Source organism: Contarinia nasturtii, unplaced genomic scaffold (genome assembly GCF_009176525.2).
Source record: "Contarinia nasturtii isolate CC-2019 unplaced genomic scaffold, AAFC_CNas_1.1 Cnas_scaffold_993, whole genome shotgun sequence".
Taxonomy (NCBI): Eukaryota; Metazoa; Arthropoda; class Insecta; order Diptera; family Cecidomyiidae; genus Contarinia; species Contarinia nasturtii.
Window position 1 is genome coordinate 2,115,677 of NW_022198340.1, and position 27,890 is coordinate 2,143,566.

Sequence of the window (27,890 nt, forward strand, 5' to 3'; positions counted from 1 at the left end):
TGTGTACATTAGGAGTTGGATAGCTGAAGAGTCTACGCGTGTTTTTATTTTCGGTCTTTCGTTTAACGGTTTTAAGAGAAAAAAAATAGAATCCAAAAGAATAACACTTTGATTTTTTCCAACATAAATTCTTTGTGAAACTGAATAGGAAAACTGAGAGAACTTTATAAATTTTGTAACAAATTGTGAAGCAAAAACAACAAAGCGACAACATTGATCAACTTAACTTGGATTTATCAATCAAATTTTATTGGGATTAAATTTTCGTTGAAAAAAAGTCAACTTCATGAATATCACATTGAACTGTATTGAAAAAAGTGATTTTGACACAAAATGTCATCGTTTAAGTACTTTAAACTATTTTATGTGCAGCTGGTGAATAACTCAGGCGTCTTTGTCAAATAAATTTATTTATCATTTTTTTTTGCAAATGGAAGATTAAGAAGAAAGTGTCAGGCAATAACGAGTTCTCGATGAACAAGAACGACAAACGAAAAAAATAATAATAAACAAACGACGACTACGATTGAATATACTTAAAAACTATTCAAATTCAATTGAAACGCAATAAATAAACAATATCCGATTGGTTAAAGTGACTATACTGAACTGTGGTTTCTAATATACATGTGGAATATTTGTGTGATCATACCAAGTGTGTGAATCAGTTTTAACCAGACGGAATTGAACGAGAGATAAACGGAGTTTACAAAGAGCGAAAAAAACGACTCAAAAAGAATAACAAACACTTGATTTAAATCATATTTATTTTTTCGATAAAAGAGAACACATAATACAAACGACAAAATGCCGAAAATATTTTTGATTAAAAATCGCTTACATCAACAGCAATTGAAATTGCTCGAGTCACAGAATTTGCTTGCGGCAAAGAATGACTTGGGATTGGGTGATCGCGATGAAGATGACTCTCACTCTGGCGATGGACAAAATGAACCATTATCCTTGGTTTCACGTAACAGGGACAGAGATAGCAATGATTCTGGTGAGTATCATAGTATATCATTTTGTCTTCTTATATTTTTTTAATGCACGGGTTTATAAATGTCAATTTCAAAAGAAAAATATTTCAACATGTCAAATTACGCACATCAATCGACGGATCATGGGAATGATTCATGGGATTATTAAAAATTCATTAGTCATTCCATCGGTTTGCCAGATGAAAAAGTGGCTGGCCAGAGCGTGGGACGGTTAATCCAGTGAAACAAAAGATTCAAATGCATTTGATGACTTTTTCAAAATGAAAACGACGAACCCTTCTCTTTGAAATCGCAACCACCCTCGCAACAAAAGCTTAATCATTCCGAATTTTATTCTCAACATTATTGAAAGTCATGGCGGTGAATCAAAAACCAAAAATTCAAAATTAGGAGCTACACCAAAGATGGCATTCAACTTTCTTTCATTTTGAATGCAGTTGAAATTCTGATTATCATTCTCGATTCATTGTGAAAAATTGATTATTTTGCAAACTATCGCATAGTTAATATCTCTACCGTTTTTAAAGGTGGGATGAATCACAAAGCCATTAATTAGATAAATTACATCTCGATCACTATCATTAAGCCATGCATATTACCAGATGTAAATTTTTCAGATCTGGGCGATTTCAATTTGCTTCTTCTTGAATTCATTTAAGGTGAAATGATTTTTTTCTGTTCTTTTCAAAAATCATTAAAAAAAAGACTTTTAATGCAACTTTTTGTGAACAATTGACCACAGGTATCGACACAAGTACACTTCTGCGAAGGTATTTTACTACTTTGAAATAAGTGAAAATGAGTCGAATGCGCGCGGTAACCCAAAAATGAGGAAACAAAAATTTGAAAACCAACTGACCATTTTGCCATTGTTTTCTTTCATTATCTTCCAAATGGAACCCAACCAAATATGTTGCCTTCATTATGAGTCTTAAAATATTTGTATCAACTTTCCTAACTGAAAACATTTCGATAGAATTTGAATGAAAAGGTTTGCAAAACTTATTACCTTTTTTTTGTGAAAATAAAATCACTTTCACCATCGTCAATATAATATTTCTGTCATTTTTTCTTATGTCAAAAATATAAGCAAACGACATCAATAAACGATATTATATAAGTGAAGTATCGACAAATTGCATTGATAATAATTATAAAAATCTACAGTCAAAAATGTGAACTGATTATATTTGAAATGTGCTAATAAGGGAGACCCGTTTTATGTTCGATATTGAATTTGCAGTTTAAATATGACAACAAAAACAATCCAGCATATTTATCAAGTGACGGTCACAAGTGTAATTTACACTTCATCAAAATGCGATAATATTTAGCTCAACTCAAAGCTTCCACCAGTGTATGGTGAGCGCTCTTAAATGTGTGGATAAATGAAGCAAAAAAAAGATATAGAGACAGCGATTGCATAAAATGTCTATTGACCCACGATCAATTAGCAATTCGATTAGTTGACGTGTTTCAATGTAATCGTGTTCGTTCATTCGCATGTGAGATCGTGATCACAAATCAATCAGCGTTGTTCTAGAATTCAGAACGACCGCAAACAACTTTGGCAATCAGAACATGTTAGCGTTTTTGTTCTAGATTGATGTTTCTCTCTCCCTCTCTCTCTCTATCTCCGCATCATTCTAAGGCTCGTTTCATCCGTGCGCTGTCAGTAAAATACAAACTGATGAAATCTTTCTTATCAGATGCAGTCGTAAAAATGATGTATGTAAATTTCGGACGTTTTAAATCCTCAGTTAATGGGATCAGCAACCAATTTTTTTCCGATTCAACACGTGTTACAAAATGTCAAATTAATATGCAAAATTTAAATGTTGAACTTTACCTCATTTCTGGCTTCGGTCTTGTTTTTTCAAACATAGTGTCCAACATAACCGATTTTTGTGCGAAACGAATTGAACGTAATTAATGCGCTATTCAAAAGATACGATTTGAAGAAATCGTCAACAGCATAGCAATTATTCATTTAGGTGTATTAATTACTGCTTAGATCACACACATACTGAATATCTGTGCACACCGCCAATTAAGTATAGTTTTGCGGTGCAATACTAGAACACTTTTTTTGCTCTCTTCGTTTCGAACATTATATATCAACACAAGTGCATGGTTTACACACAAAACGGAGTACAATTGGGCCCGTTAACACATGTTAAAATAAGACAGCGGTATGTAACACACACACGCGCATACAAAAACGTTTAAATATTCATTGAATATTTTTATTCACCTTGGTCTTGGCATGAATTTTCAGTTATTTTTTTTCTTCATTCGTTTGCGATGCAAAATGTTCGTTGATCGTTGTAGTCGTCGAACGACTTTGTCATTACCATGTGTGTATGTGATGGCATCACATGTGTGTGTGTGTGATGCCGCCAAATGTTCTGTGATAATGAAAGCAATTTAGAATTGTGAATATATTTTTGGAAGCTTTAAAAATGACATGCCTTTCATTGATTTTGGATGATGCATGATCAGGCTTAATTGATTACATCACATAAAATTGCATGACAAATGCTTCATTGTTGTCTGTTCTTTTTTCTTTATTGTGTTTGTCAAAACGATTTGCAGTTGCACATTTTCAATTTGCAACTAGTAGACAATATGTATATATTACATCAGCGTCACATTCAGCGAAGACAGCACACACCTGTGTACAATAAAAAAAAAGTGCGAGAGACAAAGAGACTTGTCTTTTGTGTGTTTGAATCAACTTGCCAGGCGGCAGAGTGCAAATTCTCAACACACTGAACGAAATTTTTGAAAACAGCGACAATGGAGAGAAAGAGAAAGAAAAAAAGCGTCAGGCGCATGTCGCTTGAACCGATGACGAGACTTCCACTGATATAAATAAATAAATACTCGAACCACATTATACACAAAACGCATCGATTATTATAATGAAAAACAACAGCAAAACGGACAATTTTTAGGTCAGGGGCAACATGATTATACTGAATGTATACAGCCGTTGCCGTTCATCGTTTTCTTTTCGAACGCTTTTTTTTCTCTGTTTAAACTCATTTTATTCGCATAAAATTGTTCCGAAACGAACTACGCCTGAACAAAAAAAAAAAAACAACAGAAACAGCGCAACAACAGCAGTACTCACCGTTTTTTATTTTTATTTGTTTCGACGCGCCTTTTTCGTCAGGTTTTGCAAAGCAACCGTTTTATTTAAAATATTATCATCAAACATTTTTTTTTCAATATTTTTCGGCAATTTCGGCAAAACCATCCATCAAAAGTGTTGCGAATCGATTAAAGCCAAATTTGGAAACAAAGAAAAGATGAAAGACGAATGAAGATCGCACAAATTGACCGTTGCTTAAAATCGATATTAACATGACATTTTGCTTGCAATATCGAGATACAGATAACGATCGAAATAGATAAATCAGTCAAATTGATGTTTAAGTGAAAAATCACTCTAATTTTCAGATAAATGCTTTTAATCTCTTTCTCTTTCGTTCATCGGTTTAAATGCTTTTGAAGATTTAAAAGAAAAAACGCAGAGTTGTGCTGATTTTTTCGAACGAATCACAATGCAAACACACATACATAAGATCAAATCATTATAATTGTCGATGTTTGAGAAGATTGAAATAAAGCTCGTTTTGCTGAAAAGCGAAAATGATGCGAGCGAGAAAAAGAGGCATGGTTCAAGCGATCGCTTGAATGGGGCCACGGTGATTTTGTTGTAAAGTCGTTGTAAAATCGATGACCGTGAATTAAATTATGCATTTCTCACACGCCACCAACAAAACGGTATATTTATATTGGAATAGCATCGATTGAGTAGCAGCTACAGCAGCGGTGACCGCAACAACAACACCATCGTAAAAACGCGATTTCAAACTCATAATGTAAATGAGATGCAGTGCGCATTTAAAAAAAAGGCTATTCCATTCCACTTAATTATAAGATTTTATTTGTTGGAGAATTGACAAATTGGGTCGATATTTGTATTTAATAGAGTCTCTATTCATCGGCATAATTTTTTAAATGTTCTAACTTGAACTGTTCTAATAATGACTTTGCTGCCCACTGCATGTCTGATTGTAAAACAACTGGAATTGACATACATGAAGCAGAAGGAGGGGAGACAGAGACGAAAAATTAATCGAAAGTTTTTCTAATTGCGTGATCGCCATTGTTGGAGTTTTTTTGAATGTTTGTCCAATTCGATCGCCTGATGTTTTTTTGATAAAAATGTACACAAAAATAAAAGATTAAATGGACTCGATCGAAGAAAAGTCAGTCAGAAGAGCAGACGATTCAAAATAATTACATTTTTCCCTTTAAATATGGGAAATTACAGTTCGTTTGTGTGTTTTTTTCTCTCTCCTTTCCACTTCACGCATTTGTCTCAATAAAACCGGACGAAAACTAGACCAGACACATAAAAAACGATTCACGGCTCATTTCGATTTTTAAAACCAAGCAAGAAGCAGAAAAAAACGTTATCTCATGCGTTACAATAATAATAACCCCACACAAAATACCACCACCAATGCACGCTGGCCATAAAATCGTTTCTCGAAACAGAGAAAAACGTCGACGACGAAACAACCTTATTCACCTCTTGTGTTGGATGATTTATACCTTCGAACGATGATTATTGTATTATAAAATGAAGTGAACGAAGGCGATGAAGATGATGACGATAAGATTTGTTTTTTTTTTTTCATTCTTCATTTTTCCTTTTCCACCGACTAAGCCAACATAAATGCACAGAATAATAATGATTGTGGTCGACGCTTTTGTGAAGCGATATTTTGTTGCTCAAGCTATAAATGCGTGATCGTCGCAAGGTATCAGCTCTCTCAGTCGGTTCTTTATCACACTTGGATTGGTGTTGGTTGGATTGCATTTTTTTTCTTTCTTTCATTCGTTTTGTATGTTTGAACATGCACTTAAATAAACTCTTACAAACACACATGCAGCGAGAGCGAGAGAAGAGAAGAGAAAAAAAAATCCATCAGACAACAAAGGAATGTGGAGAAAACACGATTTGAGCCTTAAACAATTTTATTTTACAGTTTACACAACAACGATCGAATTATGCTGGAACTCTCGTGATGGTTTTGTTGCATCTAAATCTAACCAAAGTGAAAAGCCAGACAAAATAACATTAACACACCATAGAACGAAGCAAAAACGAAGGCAATCGAAAGAACGTGAACCGAATTTCAGAACTGGATCAAACAAAAGAATTTCTACCTGCGCGCTCTCTTCAACACACACACACGGACTTGTTGTGTAATTTGCTTTATCTCTTTCTCACTCTCCCTCGCTTGCTCTATTGCCTTTTTTAATATGCGTGTTTCACTTCATGTCTCTATCTCCGACGATATAGTGTTTCATGCATCTCTGTTACACCAGCAGCGATTCATCATTTTTTATCGTCTTTCTTTTTTTTCTCAATTTCTGATGCATTAAATAATACAGCAGCGTCAGTCATTACCGTATATTTTATACATATCATGCTCCTTAAACGTGAACGAGAAAATAAAAACATGCGAAAATTCAACAAACCGTACGGTTGGCTTTGAGAACCATTTAAACATATTCAAAAGGAAGCTCTAAAACGAAGACCCATACAACATAGCAAAGAAGAGAATAAAAAAAATTCAACGAAGACGAAAAGCTATTTTATGATACAGGTTCACACACACAACGACAAGCATACATTCTTTTTTTTCCACTCTATAGACCTCCCTTCGTTTTTATAATGTTGTGCACTGGGTTAAAAAAAAGAGTGCATTCTCTCTTTTCTTGACTTGTTTTCGCATTTAAAGCAACAGGGCTTCACAATGCTATTGCTACGCATGGTATGCTCTATGTTCTAGATGCATTCCCTTGAAATTAACATTTAAAGTTGTTTGTCATCTTTGATCATTCTTCTTCTTCGTTTCTAAAAAACACATTCATACCTTTAATGAGACAATTTAGTTTGAAAAATCTTTTGTCTGTGAGGAATTCAATAGAAAAGAGATACACACGAAGAAAGAAGCAACATTGTCGATTTAATTGAAAATATTTCTGACCACGTATTCTGACCAATTCATCTCAAATGAAAACAACAACAGCAACAAAACAATCGACATCGAATCCGAAGGTGATTCGCAAAAACGTGTCACCAGCTGCAAAATGCCGATAGATTATTATTACGGTACTTTTTACACAATGTGTATACATGAAATATGTTGAAACTGAATGCGTATTAATGGCAACGGTTGTCGTCATCGTCAAGCCAATGGGCGTATTTTTTTCGCATTTACTTATGAGCATACTGGGCCCGCACATGTGTGCCATTGCTATCCGAGGGGATGATTTCAAGGTAGCATGCGTATTATAATTGTCTTTGTCATTTGTCTCATTTTCACATATTTTTTTCATTTGATCAGGTGTGTATTGGATTCGGTTTCAAGTGCAAATAAGCTGTTCCCATTGTTCAAACGTTTGTCAACAAATGGCCAATGTTTTCTTTTGCATAAATCACAAACTTAAGCTATTTTAACAAATGTTCGACGATTAAAATTGTTCAAATAAAGAAACAAACGTTTCGCACTATTGCTCTAAATTTCTATAATTCAATCACACTGCCTCCAAAGACATTGATTTATTTACGATACAAATGGTATCCAACCGAAATACAAACAGAAAAAAAAATGTATTTAAATATAGTCGAGCCAAAAAAAGGAAACAATCATACCGAAAAAAGATTTAAATATTAAGTATTTAAATTAAAATTATATACACACACGCACACCGACGACGGTTGCAGGTTAATAAACTACTCAGATGACAGTACGTTTCAAGGTCAATAAATGACAATACACTTCACAACTTTAAATGTTGTCAACGCCGCAAATGGATTAATATATAAATATATAGTGACACAGTGCGACAATAAATTAAATAATTGAACAAAATCGGTGTGCGCACACATATCGTGTGCACTGTGTCACATGAATGGCGAATTCAATTTGTTTCAAGTTTAATTATTTAAGAAGAGAGAATAATGTATTGTAAATAAAAGCAACAGTTGGTAGCCATATGCATTGGCTTTGGTCGGGTTGACAGTAACAAAACCAACGGGATACATCATGCGTAACGGAGTGTTCGCTTCGATTGTGTGGGAACACAGTCAACTTTTCGGATATAATGAAGCATATGCGTCAATGAATTCAAAACAACCTAATATGGGCCATTTGATATGTTTTCCTTTTACAGGTTCGCTTAATTCACCTGGTTTAATGATCGGCATGGCTCCTATTTCTTTCTCATTCAACTTGCCTAAACAAATACCCACTTTTTGTTGTTATTTATCTTTCAGTTGAGTGGTTTATTGATCACGAGCAATCGATAAACAAACGTAATTGTAAAATGTGAAATTCCATCGCTTATGAACGAAGAATCTAAAGTATGTGTGTTGTACTTATTTCAAACCTCAACCCAATGACCAAATCAATTACATTCCATTAATGTAAAGCCATTTCAAGAGTACATAAAGCCATTTTTTGCATCGACTACATTTGAGGCGATTATTTTTCGAATCGATTTTTATTGTATTACGACTATTCATTTCAGGATTATGACCGCATTTATCAATAAAATGTAATTACTAAATTGTATTATGTCACACTTTGAGCCAACAATAGTTTCGTCTGTGTTAAAGTTTTTGTGCGGTTTTTCCTGCATATTTGAGTTGCTGGACTGTATCAATTTTACTGGCGACATACAAACAAAAGAGAGAAAAAAACACACTACAACACACGCTCACATTTTTTTGTTGTTGTTTGAAGATTCATTCTACATTAGAATTTTATGGGACTCCATTATTTATTCTATGCATGCATACATCAAAAAGAACATCAAACATTGATTCAAAACAAACAACATGAAATTTTTCGCATGGCAAAACTGAATGGGACGTACACCGAACAAACTTAGCGCGACAAAAATAACATATGCGCCGTGATTGTGTGTACAAAATTTTCGTTTCTATTAACGTACACACTCATCGCGTTTTTTTTCTTTTGCCTCGACTAAACTAACAACAACAGCAAAATTGTCGATAGAATATGTAGAGAGCGAATGAAAATAATGATATATAAAAAATAACGAACTACCGATGTGCACACTGAATGAATAAATAAATACAACCATTTCGATTCCCGTCGTTCCGAAAAGCCATATTCCAAATGGTCTGACGAAAATACAGAGAGAGAAAAAAAAATTGGCAAGAATTAACACACATACATACTCACACACATTGACGCCTCAATCATTTTCATTTATTTACACTTTTGTTTGTTTAAAAATCCACTTTTTTTGTATTCAATTGACATTCCCGAATATAAAAAAAAAATCCGCGTATTCAATATTATATGAGTTTAGTGACCTAAATTAAAAATGTGGCATTTTTTCGTTCCTTTTGTCATTTGGGTTTGGTTTACCGTATAAGCCACAGTACGGGCACGATCCATGCGTTGTTAACGACAGCAGTAATGTTTTTCTGTGACCATAAAAAAGCAGCAACAGCAGCGCACCCGATTGCCAACCAAAATTCGAATTTCAAATTCTTCTCTGGCCACCGCACACATACAAATGAACATTCATCAGTATGTGATTTGCATTAATATTTATCACCCGGAGGATATTTCACCCGAAAAAAAAAACTCTTTTTTTTTTCGACGTTAAGAAATTGTGATCTGTGCTAAAATTTTCCACTGTTCAGAAAAATTCATGAATGTAATTGTTCTCTGTAAAACAAAACAAAAAATCAGTGTCAGGGCAATGAAACGACTCCAACGATTCACATAAATGTTACCACGCAGAAATGAAGGAAATCAGTATTGAGCTGCGTGCGAACAAAGTTCAATCGAATCGTTTCGAATTCTGATTCTATGGCTGTTGGCAAAATCTCCAATTTAATCAGTGCAAGATAATTTATTCATTTATCCCCACATTCGTTTCAGTGTGTCTCTTTCAATCTTTCGTCTTTCGTCTTTCGATTGAACGACTTGGGCTAGTTTGTTGGTTCGTTTGTTCATTAAACATTCCGAAATTCTTTTCGGACAAATAAAGGTCGATAGACTTTCAATCACACGCTCGTACACAATTCCACATAGAACGAACATCATCTCATGAATAATTCGCATTTTGACAGAGGCGATCGTCGATTTTGGTTTAGCGGCCAACACATGCGTAGACCCATAGCATAAAATGTAAATATATCGATTCGTTGTCAAACACATTTTTTTTTTCTTTTTTTATATGTTCGATCATCAAATCGGTAATAAAAATTGCCACACACACCCGACTTTAAAAGTACAAAGACAAACAAAGAATATATACAAGAGAAGATAAGACGATTGATGAGAAAAGGCAACACACCAACAGTGTGTAGCAACGGTTTTATATCGATTGAAATAAAAAACCAACTAAAATGCAAAATGATGTCTCCCAAATTAATTTTACGAAAACCATATTTCGAATACGAATATATTGCATGCAGTTTTTTTTTAGTTTTTGTTGACAAATTACCATTCTATTTTCGTTAAAGTGGAACGTAGTGGAGAAATAAGAAAAAAAATCATCGCTTATCCTTATCACTTGCGTGATATAGATAGAGTATAGTTGAAATGCAGCAGTGAACACTATGGCTATGGCATATTATGAATATTCATTTAAAGTCCACGTGTAGCGAGAAAAAAGACGTTATTACATAGATTTGTGAGTTGAATACATTCAGTTCAAGGTTGCTGACATTGTTGCCGTATGTTGTTTTAAAAGCGAAACACTCACACAAAAAATGAACTATCCAAAAACCCGCTATATTAAACCAGAAACATCATCCACTTTACGAAATGTATACCGATAAAAAACAACATATAAATGGCATCTTATCTCGTTTCGGAACAAAATGTACGATGACAGAGAGAAAAAACACACTAATGTATGGCTAAAATTAAGCGGATCCGTCAATAGAAAATGACCATTGCTATGAATACCATAATGTCTCTTACTATAGAGAGTCAATATAGTACCGTCAGTGCTAATTCACTCAAAAGTCACACGATAAAGCAAATATCATTGTGTATTACATGGTCAAGTCACTGTATCCTACAATTCATTCACCGTATGTGTGTGCGTGTGTATTCAACCTATATGCATTAACATTGTAATCTAATTGCATGGCATGAACGAAAAATCGTTGATCCGTTAGAATGATATATACACCGCTCATATTCAGTCACATGTTTTTTTGATTCTGATTTTGTGTATCTTGTCTGTTTTCATCCATAATATCGAATAGTCATTACAATTCTTGTTCTAATGAATGTATTTGATGAATAGGCAAATTGTAAAGCGTATGATAATAGAGTCAACACGTAATTAGTGTCCATTTAACAAGTGAATAGCCCACCACAATGACATCGCTGTGAACAACAAAATAGTTCAAGTCACAGGTGATAAGCGTAGCTTTTGTGTGACCCAGCCTCAGATTTTGCCTCATTTTACTTTCAATTTTGTTGTTCGAGTTCCGTTTGAAATATTCCACTGTAAAAAGCGTTTAACTGTTAAAATTGCCGACCGATGACGGTTGAAGCAAAAAGCACTTGTAATTCAATTAAATGGAAATCGGTATTACATTTGAATAATCCGCTTTGAAAATATTGCACGTATTCGATGAAAATGTTTTATTTTCGTGCATTTATTAAAATTGCAAAAAAAAAATCAATCAAGATTTTCCGAACGCTGGCAGCGAAAAAATAAAAATAAAATCCGAGGGGGGCAAAGCACATTTTCACCGTGTTTTACAGAAACAATGAATTTGCATCGACAATCGACTATAATTTCAATAATCCGTTCTAGAAATCCGTTTTCGGTTTTCCCGCTTTAAAATCAAACACGTGCCAGTGCCAAACACGAATGCGGGGCACTTAACCGTTGCAATGAATTTGCAATTTCAAGTGAAGATTTCACTTGATTGGCCTGGCTACAACCGCTGTGATCTGATCTCTGTGTGATGTTTGATAGAAGAAGCAAAACAACGAGCACAAAAACACACACACTTCGCACATTATACAATGAGGGAGTTGATTATCGTGATAAGTAATTTTATCTTTAGAACATTTGAGCCGTTAACAAATACAGATTTATGCAACGGAATTTTTGTTTTGCTTCGCTTAGCTTCTATTCATAACGCATCGTGAAGTGATAGAGGGAGAAATAGAGAATAGAAACAGATATGATTCGATTACGTGAGATGTGTTTTCAATTTTTCTCGCTTTTTCTCGGTAAACTCATTTTAAGTAGATGATTACCTTTTTTCGTTTCGTTTCGTTTGTTACTTTTTAGTAATTACGAAAATTATAATTGTTTTTTCATCGATAGGAATTCTAGAACTTCAACACACAGTTCGATACAAACAAGCTTATGATTTATTAGCATTCTTTTGTTCGCAATGAATCTATACTTTGGAATCTCGGCGCAATTTTTTGTTGTTGTTTAAACAAAAATCTGCTTTTTTTTTCATTCTATCGCTTGTGTTTAATAAGCGTTGAAAAGCACAAGAAAAATGACTATTGTGTAACAAAGAAAGAATTTCAAGTAGAAAAACACAAGCATTTCGAACAAAAGCACTTGAGAAAGTCTGTGTTTAATTTTGGACAGTGTTTTTGTTTCTCTCTGTCACTTTTCTTCTGTCAAAGACAATCCTATTTACTTTGGAATATGCAATGTGTTGTCTTTTATTCTTCACGAAAAATGTGAATATACACAAATGTCGTCGGAACGAAAGCGAAAAACAGTCAATTATAATATGAAATATTCAATATTTACACAGAGTTTGCACAGACATACTTATTTTGTATTTATGACAATCTTCATGAAAATGATTATATCACCGTTATGTGCACAATTTTTAGGCGAATCCAGAACGATTTCATCAAAATAAAATATTGTCAATAATAAATTCTGGATTTTTTTTTCTCTTTTAAAATAAAATTGGATTGACATATGATGAAATATTCAAAGTTTCGTAAATCTGATGTGTCGAATTTTAAAAGAAGTAATCAAGTTTATAAACTGGCTGATACCAACCACAGCAAGTGTAATGTGTTTAATCACATGAACAGACGATGCAAACAAAACACGCACAATCAGAATAATAGCGTTAAACAAATAACCGGATTTCTGCTTTAAAATAATTTTCGCGTCTATAAAAAATATCGACCGTAATTTCCATGACAAATGAGCAAAAAAACCAGAACGAAACAAAAGCACCCGTTCGAAAAAGACACAGTGGCTACATGAAAAAAAATACGATTCCACGTGTATGCCAAAAGTGTGATGGTAGTCAGCGAAAAAAAGAACACGTTTGGAACAAATATTCAAAGCGAAAGCAAACGCTTAAATTCTCATGAATTGTGTTTTTTGTTGTTTGAATGATTTAAGTACCAGAACAATTGCTAGTTTGTACAAATGAACATAATTACATTTGTGTATGATACATTCCGTGACACATGACATAAGCGCGAAAAACAATCAACAGCCACCACATACCACAATCGAAGTAATTTATGATAGTCTGCCCATTGTTTTGGTACTTAAATTCATTTCAATTTTGTGGATTCGCTTGGATTGCCACATGAAATAAAAAATAAATCACACCGCACCGCAATTTGAAAAAAAGAATGTTAAATATTCGGGTGGTTTTGAGAAGAACATTTAGAATTTTCGATTAAAACATTCAACAATTTCATGGAAATGTGATTTGAATGGTGAGTGCTTAACCAAACAGGATGACTGGTGTAAGGCGTAAATTTACTCTCTCTCTGCTTCTCTTCAATTGGATTCGAAAATAAGTTTTCCGGATGAAAAATGACAAACGAAAGACATGAACATACACTTTGATTTCGATCACACCGTTTACAAAGCGATAAAATCAAATATAACCATTAGTCAAGCGAATGAAGTACCTGTCTGCATTGGTCGTCACTGAAGTGATTGGAATATTTGAACACTGAATGCACAAAAGGGAATACGGATAAAACGGAAAACAAAAATACAATCAAATTGATTAGGCTTTCGGTTTCGAAATGTGTCTGCCGTTATTTGGCCAGACATAAAAAAATGTATTGACATTGAATTTAAAAGAGCGAAGGAGAGAGAAAAAAAAAACAGCCAACAACAACAAAGTCTCTAAGTCGAACACTGATGCAATCTCACATGTCACGTTGTGTACCCTTTTTTCAGTGTGCTCCTTTCCAAATAATTTGGACAAGGAGAAAAAAAAAGAAGATCATTTATCAAATGGCAAGTTCTAAAAAAGGGGTTTCGCTTGTTCGTTGTTGTTTTTATGTGTCAGTATTTCTGGTCGACGGTGTACGCGACGGTTTCAAATGTTCAAATGAAAACATCTTTACGTTTTCGATGTGCGTCGATTATGTATGTCAATGGGGCCGATTAAAAGTTTATCATCTGCGGGTTGTGGCTAGCAAATGCATTTGCTTTTAATACGACCAGCGTTTTTTTTAAATATTATCGTTGCCGAATTTACCGTCGTCTATATATAGCAGTGAAGCCACCAGTCTCAGATGTTCAAATGCACTTGGTAACAACGACGATGACAAAAAAAAACTGGAGGAAACTGCTTGCCCACATATTTTATCACGTCTTTCAACCGAATGTGTGCTGTGGCAAATTTAGTTTTATTGATATACACATTGCATTGCATTATATAAGCGCGAACGTTTGCATTTTTTTACGATTCATTTTGATCCATGAGCCAACAACAAATATTGTATAAATTGCATTATTATCCGTATCGATGATTGAATGCGCACTCAAAACTATTGAAAACAAACGCGAGAGACAGGTGCACAAACCATCGAAAATTATTCACCGAAAAACATCTTTTTTTGTGTGTGGAATATATCAGTCGCGTCTCTAATGCGAATAGTTAAGATGTTCTCAATCCTTTTGTTCCACTGTCTTTCTATTCGCTTCGGTTATTGGTGCCGAAGGCGATAAAACGAACATATGTAATAAAATTGAAAATTGGTCTAATTTGAAGACTATAATTTTACGTATCGATTATCTAGACTTAGACCACAATTAGCAATGGATTTTTTTTTATTATATGATCACCAATTTGATGTTGCTCAATTTTCGCCTAATGACATATTGAGAATTCGCCACGCTAGTCATAGCTTGTAATTTACTATCGGCACTTTTTTCCGATCCGAGACAACCAAAATGGTCTTTTGTCAAAAAATATCGCTTCGGGATGACAAGAAACGGGTGAAATTGTTGAACAGGTTCATGATTTCTAAGCACATTTTTGGAAAAAAAATGTCCGTTTCAATGCGAAGAAGAATAAAGAAAAATGTTCGAACAGCGTTGAATTGAAGAAACGTTTTCCAATTTAGGGAAAAAAAACCAACAATTTATCTTAAGAACGGGGCATCATAGCAAGCAAACGAATCGAATAAGAAAACGAAGAAATGAAGTGTCATACCAAGCGAAAGATACAGAAGAAAAAAAAGAAAATCCAAAACTTCGTGAAGTGAACACACAAAGAGAGAAACACACGTACACATTAATAATATTGAATAAAGTGAAGAAATATATGCGCGACGAACCGGTTTTCACTGTTAGAAGATTGGGCCGTCGTCTTGGTCGTGCATCGTCAATTATTACTATTATTGCGGCTATTTTGTTGTTGTTGCTTCTGATGTTTTATTTTCATTATCATGCATTTAAATTGAAAATATATGTATTTTGGCTTTGGGTCTCTCACACACACGATTTACTTTTCTTTGTCGATTCGGTGGGTTTTTTTTCACTTCTCTCGTATCTTGCGTCGAGGGCCTACATTTTTGACTAGCTTCACTTCATACATACGAGCTCGATTGTATCTGTATATTCTTTGGATGCCGCTATAGTCGAGAAAAAGATGATATGCCGCTAGCCTCTTGGCAAAGATGAGAAATAAGAAAAAAGCCAACTAAAAGGTATTTGAAGGCAGAGAAAAAAAAATCCCATAAAAAACGAAGAACCGAACGGCTTGAATGAGCGTTCAATATTCGCGTTGAAGGCACACATAAATATGGCATTATATATGATCTGTGTTGTGTTTTACAATCCTTTTTCGATTCTGCGGGCAAACGTGATATTATCTTAATCGTTTCGGTCACAAGCATTCCATTCGTTGTTCCAACAGGACACAAAAATAAAACGTTGTCTCTCTGCATCCCAATCATAAAACAAATGTAATATAATAATATTATTCAAGACGTTCCGTTCCGAACGCAATACATTTGTATGTATTTTCAAGACGGCCGCCGAAAAAGCAAAATAGCACACACTAGTCAAGTGTTAAAACCAATTGCACCATTTGCAAAATAATCAATATGAGCCTTTGGTACATAAAACAGTCCAACCTTTTGTTTGACATGACTGAAATGGCCGACACACGAACCATTCAGTTGTGATTAAACAAGCAAATATTGTCTCATTACGCGCGCACAAAAATCGGCCTGCAGCGTGAAGGAGAAAAAAATGGGCGCTGTCGCCTGTTATTTCATTAAATATTCTCTTTTTTTTTCGACAAAAGAGGCCGCAAAAACGCCAAACAAACAAATATTACAGGGATACAATAAACGCGATTATATATACTAAAACTTGATTTATGCAAAGAAACGATTTACACATCGATACAGCTCAAGATCGATATTGTTTAAGTATTCACATTCCACAAGCCCATTTGCCCATATATCTTTCTGTGGCCAAACGGATGGACGAGTTAAACAAATGTTTGCATTTATCAGCTTCGTAATTAGCGTACTATTGCCATTTTTTTCAACTAATTTCTGTCCATTAACTCACTGACAGTAGGTAAAGCATTTTTTTTTGAAAATATCGTCTCTAATTCCAACTGGTTCGAGGGCGAATATTTAATCTCAATAAGAGATTAATATTGAAAAATGTTTGGTGTCAGGGCTTAAAATTCTAATTACTTTCGTTAAATTTAACATTTCCCAGTCGAAACATCCGCTATGTAGATCGCCTACATTTTGATGCCACAAATGGTAAGACTAGAAATGAAAAGAAATGAAACTATTTCGTAATGTAATAACATTCCAAATCTAGCGTAATAGTTGAAAACCGTAATGCCGAGTCAAAAAAAAGAAAGAAAGAGACATTGAAACGAATGGAACGAGACAGAGAGAGAGAACGAAAAATGCGCTGATTGTGAGAGAAATTCTCATTTCTAATTTGAAGCCAAGGCCGTTGTAGTGAAAGTTTCTGTTTTGTTCATCATCATCATCGTCGTCGTTTCCGTGTATAATAGATGATGTTTTTGTTGTGCCGTTGCATCGACACGGTTTATTCAGTGGAAAGTATAGCATAATATAAACCGAAAAAAAACCACGCCGAAATGAACATACGGCCACGAACATTATGCAATAATTTTCTAGTTGTTGGCGATATACACACGCTGAAAAAGAGAAATTGAATCATTTTCGATGTGACCGACTTTTTCGGTCGCAGCCAGCACATTTTCAACTCGTTTAACTCTATTGGTTCTGATTGAATGTGAACAGAGATGGAGCGCATTACACGTGCCACACAAAATAAATGAATTCATGGTGCTGTTGATCATCACAACAAGCTTATGAAATATTGTGTGCTCTAAATTCGGTTATTCGTTGTTTTCTCGCTTTTTGAATTTCGGAAAAAATCGTTTTTCTGATGTTAATAGCAAAAAATTAAATTATTCTTGAGCGAAGTTCCACTTTTGATGGCTGAAAAGACCATTTGAAATGTCATGTCTAAATTTATGTGAGGATGGACGGCGACGAAATTAGTATTTTTCCACTCATTGATATCGCAAATAAATTTAATCGAAACTAACGAATTCACGATTTAACGATGGGATTGTTCAAAGTTTAAAAAAATAGTGTCTTTTGGCAAAACGCTCCAATCAAATATTAATCAAAGTTGCACAGTGTGTGTCACACGAAAGAGCAAACAAAACGAAGAAGAGAAGCAGAACGCACGCAGTCAAACGCATACAATATACAAACCCAAGCATTAAGCATACACATACACACATCCGTTGTGTGCGACGGAAAGGTCGCTATGACATTTGAAGGTTAAGACATGAACGAAACGAAAAACCCGTGTGCTTCATACAATGTGTACGGTGGTTTGTATTGGTGCTCTGATCTCTGTCTGTTCTGGCTTGAGGAAGACATGTCAATAAAAATCCCAACGAAACGCATAAAATGTATGCACATGTACAGCATAAGATTTATTTTTTATTTTACTAATGGCAGGGAGCTCACAATAAACAATCGCAACTGCTTATTCTTGTGATCAACTTTAAATGATGATTTGCGTGAATGGCCGGAGAGTCTTTCACTGCACACATAAAAAATGAATTGTAAAACGGCCAATTTAATTACTCTATCTTTTGCGTTCGGTTCGCATAAAACTTGATTCACAGTCACAAATTTCGTTAGCACCAATAAAATAAAACAAAAAACTAACCATACAATGAAATGCGATGAAGAATACAGATATATTGTAAATATCGTACCGTTTTAAGCTGTTCTTTTATGACACCGTCAATTGTTAGCTAAGATATATGCGGTGAACTGCGGAACATTTTGTTCCGTATGATGCACAGAAAATGAGAGGCATCGATGGAGAAACTTTTTTTCTCTCCATTTCTGGGTCTTCTTTTCGTTTATAATCAAAACGATATGCACAATGCATAGTGAAAGTAAAGGCAAACCACCTGTGGGAATGTTTGGACATTCTTTTGTTATTTTCCACACAATGCCCGATTAATCAGTTTCAACGATGGATTTTTTCGTTGATTTTTTGAAAGAACATATTGTTCTTTTTTTGTCAATTCTCAAATGGACGGTGCCTGGTCATTTTGAATAAACTCTTTTTTTGGCTTTGGAAAAATCTAGGGAAAAATGAGCGGTTGTTATAATTTAATTGAATTTTGAGAGAATCGTGCTGCCATTATCAAATGAATTACGGATTTTTCAGTTTTCCGACGCAAAGAGTGTGACGTCTTTTGTCATTTTCACCGTAATTTTTCCCAATCTAAAGTGGTCATTCAATTTATTTCGAATTTTTTAATTAAATCAATAGACTTATGAACGTCATAAGGTGCAGCTAACTGTTAACTTAAAATGTTTAACCACTTTTCTTCTGGTCGCATTAATTACCTTTCAAATTTCAATCGATTTTAAGATTCGATCGCTTTAATTGTATCATATATTGAATGTAAAATAATGCCGCTCATTTTAATTGTAATATTCACTTTTATAGTTCGGTATCATTTCAAGATTATCATATGTCACATCTGGGAAAGTAAGTGGACCGAATAATGTCCGAAAAAAGTCATAAAATACACAATTTCAGTATATAATCATCATACGCACACTCGTTTCAGTCAATTAGTTTTTGACGGAAATTTGGTTCAATTTTTTGTGTGAATTCAGATTAACGAGTCAGCCACTGCACGACAAACGATCAAAATCCGTTAGTCGCAATCAATATAAACACTCACAATATGAGCGCGGCATTTTCGTGTGACACTGATGCTGTTGTTCTTGTTTTTGTTATTTGTTTCGTTCTTCTCAGGCCTTAATTAGCTTATCTGGCGTAAAAAGAAAAACAAACCAAGCAAAATGACTTGATATAAAATGCATTTATTATTTTAAGTGGATTCGATGCGAAAAAATAAATGTTTCAACGATTCTTCAAACGGTAAATTTGTATCATACGTTTACCCATTTCGAATATAATAATACCAATAACAATAATATTTGGACGATATAATCGAATCACATGGCAGTGGCGCTCTTGTGTTTGTCAAAATATTCCTGTCATTGTTGTTCGGTGGTGAACAACGTCAATCGTTGTACTACGTTTTTCACTGTTCTCTTTTCACAAATACATGCAAACCAACGACGAATGCGACGACAGCAACGACCTCACCGACAGAGATTTTGCATACCGCATTGAGATAATCGAGTTACAGTTAGTCACTGTGAAATATTCAACCAATGTGCTGGTACATTTATGGCAATAAAAAAAAATCCGTTTGATTGTGCGTAGATTTGACATTTTTCCTAACCAAATTGTTGTGTTTTGTATTTCTTTTTTTTATGTCATCTATGTTAAACGTGTTTTTTTTTTGTAATAAAATTTTCTATGCATTCATTTACAGATCGTGATATATTCAGCGAACAGAATCAACAAACAGAGAGGTCGAGCACATCATCATTGTTGGCCTCACTCAAACGTTCGGCTGAAAGACAGGCAATTGATCCAGAACGACCGGCACGTTTTATTTCATCAATATTGGGTGGTGGTATTCCATATGGTGCAATTGGACACGTGTTGACACAAGCTCAACGTAAATCATATCCAAGCATTCCAAATAAAAGCCACGACAAAGAGCGCAATCAACCGAAATTAATCAAAGAAAAGGAAACATTGCCGACAGAAGACACAATAAATTTAAAAACAAAACCGAAACCATCACGTTCACCATCACCGGAACCCGTAGTACGGTGTTCGGTCATCAAACGTACACCATCATCATCAACCGAAAGTGCATCGAAATTGATATCGGCACATAGCCGAAGCAATCGAAAAGATACCGACATTAAATTGCCAAAGGCAATTGTTGAGCATACAGCACATTCGGAACCGGAACAAGATCAACCCATTGATTATCACATTCCAAAGCGAAAAGACGATTTGGTCGATGAGAAGGAAATGAAATATCGTTTAATTAAACGGACAAGTGCAATAATTTCGCGACCCATTTACTCTATATGGAATTCACAAAGTGATTCAAAAATAATGTCAGCAGCAGCAGGACACGGACGATCAAATGGTCAAGGCGGCGGTTCGGGCCAAGGACAACAAAGTTCAAATGGTGGCAGTAGCAATGGCAGTGGTTTAAACGGATACGGTGGAAGTGGTTTGGGTGGCAACAATGGCAATGTTGGTGGTAGTTTGAACGGGGGTAATGATGGCAATGGCGGACGTGACAATCGTGAAAATCGCTCAAATTACGGTCCAAATAGCCCACCAACCGGATCGTTGCCACCATTCTATGAGAGTCTCAAGAGCGGTAATGGTGGAATTAATGCATACAATGCAGCTAACGCAAATTTCTTGGCACAAAATGGTTACAATACATTGATGGCATCGAATATGAACATGGACTGTGATACGACTCAGGAGCATTCAAGCAATAATTATTCATCGGAATCGACGGCATCATCGAATGCGGCCAAACAATTTTCAATGCTACACAATGCTGCGTATGGTCTCGTTTTGAAAGATGAAATCGATGACGATGCAATGAACAACATCAATCCGAATATGATGCAATCGAATCAAAACTATCCGTATGATGTCAACGATAGTATGATGGGCGAAATGAACAATGGCAACGTGGATCCATTACAATTTACAGCAACACTTACATTCTCATCACCGGCCGAACATGCATTGCTTGACAGTTTAACTGATGCCGTTGATTTGAGTTCATTTTTACAGCGGTTGCCAAACGATGATCAATCAAGTTCGGGCAATGATTTGGAAATTGCATCAACACCATCGCTTACACCGGACTCGGTGTCGGTCAATCCAAATGAAAACAATTGCCTTGAATCATTCCCAGAAATTGTACTTAATCGCAGCTATGATCGTGGACAATTCAATCTACCGAATGGTCATAGTCGCTACCATGAACCCAATCATCCGCCACCATATCAACAGAATCGTGACATTCAACAATTATTCCAGCATCAACATCAACAACAACAACAACAGCAACCACAGCATCCATCCCATCCAGCGCCAATTCAATCCGGTCATCAAGGACATCCGGTACACCATTCGGAACAATTATCGATCAGCCATTATGACATGGATTCACATAGTAATATGTCGTTGCCGTCACCCGGTTCGGTTGAAGCACCCGATGCAAAACCCATCATACAAAGTGTAAGTGGGCCTGTTAATGAAGTGGTTGCTAGCGAAGCCAAACGACGGGTAAGCATTTTAATTGGAATATTGAGATGCTATTTTTGTGTCATCTCGCTGAAAAATATTATGCTTGTGTTGAAATCAATTCAAATGATTTTACATTTTCAATAATTTTTTCCCGAGCCATCACTTGAGTTTCAAATCCAATTCGTATGCTTTCCTCGAACAGTCAATGGCCACGTCCTTTTTTTTTTATTTATACAGAGTAATGGTCTCTCCTCATATTAATCTTTTTTTTTCTTTTTTTTTTCGTAAATAGTTGGGATTGCCACCAGAAGTGCAGCTTGAATTTGTAAACGGTGGTCATGGCTTCAAAAATCCATTGGCTGTTGATACCGTTCACAGTCATCGCATTCGATCAAACGAAGAAGAAAAGAAGGCATCATCCGAAAGCAATGGTCCAAACGATGAGAATAAATTCGCATGCCGACAATGTTCGAAATCATTTGCACTCCAACGGCTACTTAATCGACACATGAAATGTCATTCGGATATCAAACGGTATTTGTGTACATTCTGCGGCAAAGGATTCAACGATACATTCGATTTGAAACGACACACGCGAACACACACCGGTGTACGGCCGTACAAGTGCAATTTATGCGAAAAATCATTCACACAACGCTGTTCACTCGAATCACATTGCCTTAAAGTGCATGGCGTTCAACATCAATATGCATACAAAGAGCGTCGCACAAAGGTAAATTACTTCATCAATATTTGCGCATTGCAATCGTGTATTAAATGTCAATTATTTTTTTAATTTTCAGATGTACGTTTGCGAAGAATGTGGTCACACAACAAACGAACCAGAAGTTCACTACTTGCACTTGAAGAATAACCATCCATACTCGCCGGCACTCTTGAAATTCTACGATAAACGTCATTTCAAGTTCACGAACTCAACATTTGCCAACAACTTATTGGGCCAATTGCCGATGCCTGTCCACAATTGAGCATCGTATACAATCATCGCGGATACGAATATTTCAAAAGAAGAAGAAAAAATCATCAAAAAATCATTAAGGATTTATAGCATCAAAAATTGTTAATCTCTTTTATACTCATCGAAATTGTTTATTAAGATTTAGATTTCTTTTTCAAATGATAATCGGCGCTCATTTTTCGGAGCGCAACAAATTTCGTTTAATTCTTTTTCGCGTGTTAAGGATTCTTATTATTATTTAAATATTGATAGCTCAAAGATTCATTCCATATCGATGTGGTACAATTTTTTTATTCATTACGAAAATTATTTGCTCACTTGCTCTGGATCAAGTAAAGTATGTCAAATATTAAAATTAATTTATTAATCGAACAGAACTGATATGAATATTTTAGGAACGAGTTAAATTGAAGAAATTAATATCACAATTAGGAAATGTAATCGCACTTGAAAGAATTTTCGCAAAAAAAAAAACAAACAAATGAAATTAAAATGAATAGAAGAATAATGAAAAAGAAATTGTAGCATTTGATGAACAAAATGAAGCATATTCCATACATTTTATATCTCATTTTATAAGAATAAAACAAACAACGCAAACTTATACATATATATATTGTTTTTAAAAAAAATGAAGAGGAGATCAAAACGACTGGTAAACTGATTGATTCGTTCTAACGAATGACTATTAACGAACGTAAATAGTTTTTTTTTTTGTTTACGAAAATTTCATATTTTTATGGATATATTTTTACACAAATTTGAGAAGAGAAAGAAAAAAATCAAACAGGAATTTTTATAAAATATCAAATCGAAGAATTTTGGTGATCAAATTCGGACCAAGTCCATATGTCATTCCAAATTAAGCACCGATTAAATTTTAAAACAAAACAATAAGTGAACGAAAAGAAGAAAAAAACAAATACAGAACAAAATTTAGAGCAAAAATACAAAACAAAGTTCATTCATTCAGATTCGACATCAATCAGTATTGAAACTCAAAACAAAGTATCGGGTTTTTTGTGCAATCTGGGTGATGGTTAAACTGGGGTTCATTTATTATTAAATCGTTTTATTTTAATCGTTACTACTACTACTACTATTAATAATAATAATATTCAGTTCCATTGCGAACGTTTTTTTCCTTTGATTTAAGTTAAAATTTTAATTAGGTTTTACTGAGACATTTAAGTTTAGACAATATTAATTGAAGAATACATATGATAATAAATGAAAAGACAATTAACATATTTTGATAAATTAAAAATTATATTGTTTGGAAATTCGAAAAAAAAAGGAAAATTCGTTCTCTTTGAGCAGAAAAGCGAAGAATTTTTATTGTAGAAAAACTTCATTTGTCCTACGATTCAGTCACTTGACAATGGAGTGCGGATTTTTTTTGCCCTAATTTAGAACCTAATCTAACAAATAACACGAATTGCAAATTGGCGCTTCCAAATGCTTTGTAGTTTGATTGAAAGAGAGAGAAAAAATACTAAACATCTTTTGATAATAAGTTTATTTTTTTTATTAATTTTTTATACGACATACATTGAGATTTTAAATGATGTTTGAAACAAATTCCAGAAATGAAAATTCCCTTCTGTATTTTCACCATTTTATTTGGTTTTCCGAATGGTCAAATGTCCAATATTGATTTTGATTGAAAAAAATGAAGAAATAAATGGATACTATTTTTTGGAAATATAAAATTGTGTACCAAGATCAAAGTAATAGGATTAGTCACGCACAATCACAATCAAATTCAACACATTAGAATTACCGCATTCTATTCGATGAAAATAAACTGCAGAATATCTATAAATCAAAATTTCTAAAATCATTTGTAACTGTTAAGCTCGAATTAAGCATATTTATTATATCCATTTAATATTTTTTATGGAAAAATCTGTTCTACACACAACACACATCAAATTATTAAAGAAAAATAGATCAATAAAATAAATCAATTGAGTTTTTTTTAAGCATAACATTTAACAGGTGGCAAATCAAGAAGCGTATGATGATAATAGTCAAATAGTTATTCTACCCAAAGGCAACACTTCAAACGGATGTAAGGGTCTTCAAAATCATGTAATACCTGAAGATACATTTCAAACACTGCAAATAGTATAGGTAAAATGTAATGTGCAAATTATATATTGTATCGGAATAAAATGCTTACCTCTGCAAACGTTTCCAAGTTCAAAACAGCAACGTCCATTCCATGAAAATAAAGTGGTCTCTGCGTATTTGCAATCATCAAAATGAAATACTTTTGAAATTGAATTGGCTGATTTTGCCAATTACTCTGGTACAAACAATTGATCACGTTTTAATGGCTTTCTGTGGCCCTTTCGCCAAAGAAGCAATACAAGATAAGACTTGATGAAACATCGATCGTTGCGAGTACACGTGTCAGCAAATTGAATTCACACGCAATAACTTTCAATTTAAAACACATGTTATGATCGTGTATTCATTCATAAGGCAATTTTCTTTCCAGATAAAAATTATAAATTATTATATTTGCGAAACTTAATGGAATTATTTTCATCGAGTATAGCAAAAATTTTGTATATAAAAAAAATAACAACAGTTCTACAATTCAGTATATCTTTTCATCACAAAGTAACGTGAATTAATAAACTTAACTAAACGAGACATTCCTAACAAAATTTTGCAGTGACAAAATGTTAAAATACAATTTTTTTATTTTAATTTTTTTTGGAATTTTTATTCCGAATATAATAAAAGCCATGCCAAAAAATAACGAAGACAGGTGCAATTTGATCAAAGCTTTATACAACTTGAAAAAAGAGGAGAAAGCATTGATGGTTTTTCAAGGAAAAGACAAAAAGAAAAATGATTTAGTTAACTACTATATAAAATATGTACCCGAAATAAGTTACAATGAAGCAGTCGATTTTATGGAAAAAAATTATCTGAGAGATGCACCAACCTTTGGTTCTTTGAGTATGTATATAATATATATATTTATTTATATCGTTATTTTCGTTAAAAAAATTTATAAAAATAATTCCTATAGATGCAACTGATGTAGTGCAGTTTCGGGAAAGTTGGCTGGATGAACTAAATTATGGAATGTCTGTGGCGTGTTTTAAAGAAGGATCAAAAGAAATTATTGGTTTAAGCATACTGTATGTAAGTGAGAAAATTGAATTTAATTATGAACAAATTGTATGAAATTCATTTTTAATATAAAGAAAAGAATCAAGTATCCTTGGGATCAAAGTCCTCAATTAACTAATGGATTTAATGTATTCGAACATTACGGAGTTAGCGAATACTTAAGAGGCAGTGGTATGGTCGTTTCGTCGGATTATCGGGGACGCGGCATTGGGAAGAAGCTTGTTGAGTGTCGAGAAATAGTTTGTAAAGATCATGGTTTAACAATCACATCAAGTTTATTTACAACAAAGTATTCAAATAAAATAGCCAATGATTGCGGATTTGAGACAAATATAGTCAGAGGGTAAATTACTAGGAGGATACAATTTTTTGATATGTTGCAACTAATCTTTTTAATTACTTACAGTTATTCTGACAGTGGCATGGAAAATCTTTCGATTTTGAAATCAAAGCGGTATAATTTTGCATCGAGTTCAAATTCTCAAAATAATCGACGAAATATAATGTGTTTTTAAATTTTAAATAAAGTAAAACACCTTTTTGACTTTGCATATTCGATTGTTACGTTGACGTTGACGTCACATTCGCTACTTTGCGGAGGAGACTGAAAAAATAGTATTCTTCTCTTCGATGTAAATTCAGCTGTGCATACATGTGTATTGTGTAATTGTAATTGACATTGCTAAAGTTCATTTTTAAGAAAAGAGTTCAGTAATATAAAACGTCTCATTGTTTTTGGCAAACTCAAAATAAAGGTGTTATATTTCAAACTTTAATCTCAATAATGAAGATCGTTTTAATCGATATAATCTGGATTTTTCATAGGATATTTGATTCGCTTGTAATATCTTTCGTAAATTATATAAACGACAGACAGCTCTGTTTAACTCTGTTTAAGTGACAAAATGAAAGCAACACAATATCTACACAAATTTTTCCAAGCAGAATGGATCTATGAACAAAGAGTTTCGCTTGCAAAAACTCATGTGATTCATTAAATCTGGGATAGATTTCATAGAATGATTGCTCAGTAGTATCAAATGAATTAATCATAACGATAGACGCTATCCCTTAATGAGACATTCATTATTTAGAATGAATTACTAAAATGAACATCATCGATTCGCCATTGGAATTTTAGTTGTTGCATGCGTGTTCGAATCGTTCATATGAAAATCACTCGTATTATTGTAATCGCATAATGTTCTTTCAAATAAAAAACATACACGAATACAAACCAACACATTACTACGTTGGGGGTTCTTCCATTTATGCTATAAATGATTTAAATTTACCAGCATGTGTTAAGAGATACGATACATTTCTACATGTTTGTTGTATAATATTTGTACACAGGGGTTGGTAATGTTACTTCAATATATAAAACAAAGTCTTCATCCAGTTTTCGATTGTTTCACTTGCTCGGCGACGGCTTTTAACATTGATGCAAGCAAAACAATGCACAAGGGATGAGCGAATTAATGAATTTTTTAAAAAAAATTGTGATGAAACGTATCACATTAATGAAAAGTGATGAAAAAATTATACGCTAATGGAAGTCAATGAGGGTCGACCGTCGACCGACATTGTTTACATAAGATACATTTTCATTGATTTTCATTGGTGCTTCGTTATTTTATTACTTTTTATTA

The 27,890-nt window shown here is 34.0% G+C and overlaps 2 protein-coding genes across 5 annotated transcripts; both read left to right on the forward strand.

Moving 5' to 3' along the window:
• LOC116343159 (transcriptional regulator ovo) lies at positions 1-25,051 on the forward strand. 3 transcript variants are annotated; one of them, XM_031771072.1, is made up of 4 exons: positions 1-1,003; positions 20,302-22,145; positions 22,399-22,839; positions 22,910-25,051. In XM_031771072.1, exons 1-4 carry the CDS (start codon positions 808-810, stop codon positions 23,093-23,095), a joined length of 2,667 nt encoding a protein of 888 aa, XP_031626932.1. In that variant the 5' UTR covers positions 1-807; the 3' UTR covers positions 23,096-25,051. The 3 variants fall into 3 exon arrangements, with proteins under 3 accessions (XP_031626932.1, XP_031626933.1, XP_031626934.1); XM_031771073.1 differs by having other exon boundaries at positions 20,302-22,097; XM_031771074.1 differs by lacking the exon at positions 1-1,003 and adding an exon at positions 20,071-20,181.
• A 626-nt stretch (positions 25,052-25,677) lies between these two features.
• LOC116343167 lies at positions 25,678-27,023 on the forward strand. 2 transcript variants are annotated; one of them, XM_031771085.1, is made up of 4 exons: positions 25,678-26,061; positions 26,135-26,246; positions 26,318-26,581; positions 26,645-27,023. In XM_031771085.1, exons 1-4 carry the CDS (start codon positions 25,779-25,781, stop codon positions 26,751-26,753), a joined length of 768 nt encoding a protein of 255 aa, XP_031626945.1. In that variant the 5' UTR covers positions 25,678-25,778; the 3' UTR covers positions 26,754-27,023. The 2 variants fall into 2 exon arrangements, with proteins under 2 accessions (XP_031626945.1, XP_031626944.1); XM_031771084.1 differs by having other exon boundaries at positions 25,680-26,061; positions 26,135-26,250; positions 26,313-26,581.
• The last annotated feature ends 867 nt before the right edge of the window (positions 27,024-27,890 follow it).

Excerpts from the sequence above, each read along its gene's own strand:
- LOC116343159 (XM_031771072.1), top strand. The coding sequence starts at position 808 with ATGCCGAAAATATTTTTGATTAAAAATCGCTTACATCAACAGCAATTG. Across the intron at positions 1,004-20,301 it reads CAGAGATAGCAATGATTCTG|ATCGTGATATATTCAGCGAA; the intron begins GTGAGTATCATA and ends ATTCATTTACAG. Across the intron at positions 22,840-22,909 it reads ACAAAGAGCGTCGCACAAAG|ATGTACGTTTGCGAAGAATG; the intron begins GTAAATTACTTC and ends TTTAATTTTCAG.
- LOC116343167 (XM_031771084.1), top strand. The coding sequence starts at position 25,779 with ATGTTAAAATACAATTTTTTTATTTTAATTTTTTTTGGAATTTTTATT. Across the intron at positions 26,062-26,134 it reads ACCAACCTTTGGTTCTTTGA|ATGCAACTGATGTAGTGCAG; the intron begins GTATGTATATAA and ends TAATTCCTATAG. Across the intron at positions 26,582-26,644 it reads GAGACAAATATAGTCAGAGG|TTATTCTGACAGTGGCATGG; the intron begins GTAAATTACTAG and ends AATTACTTACAG.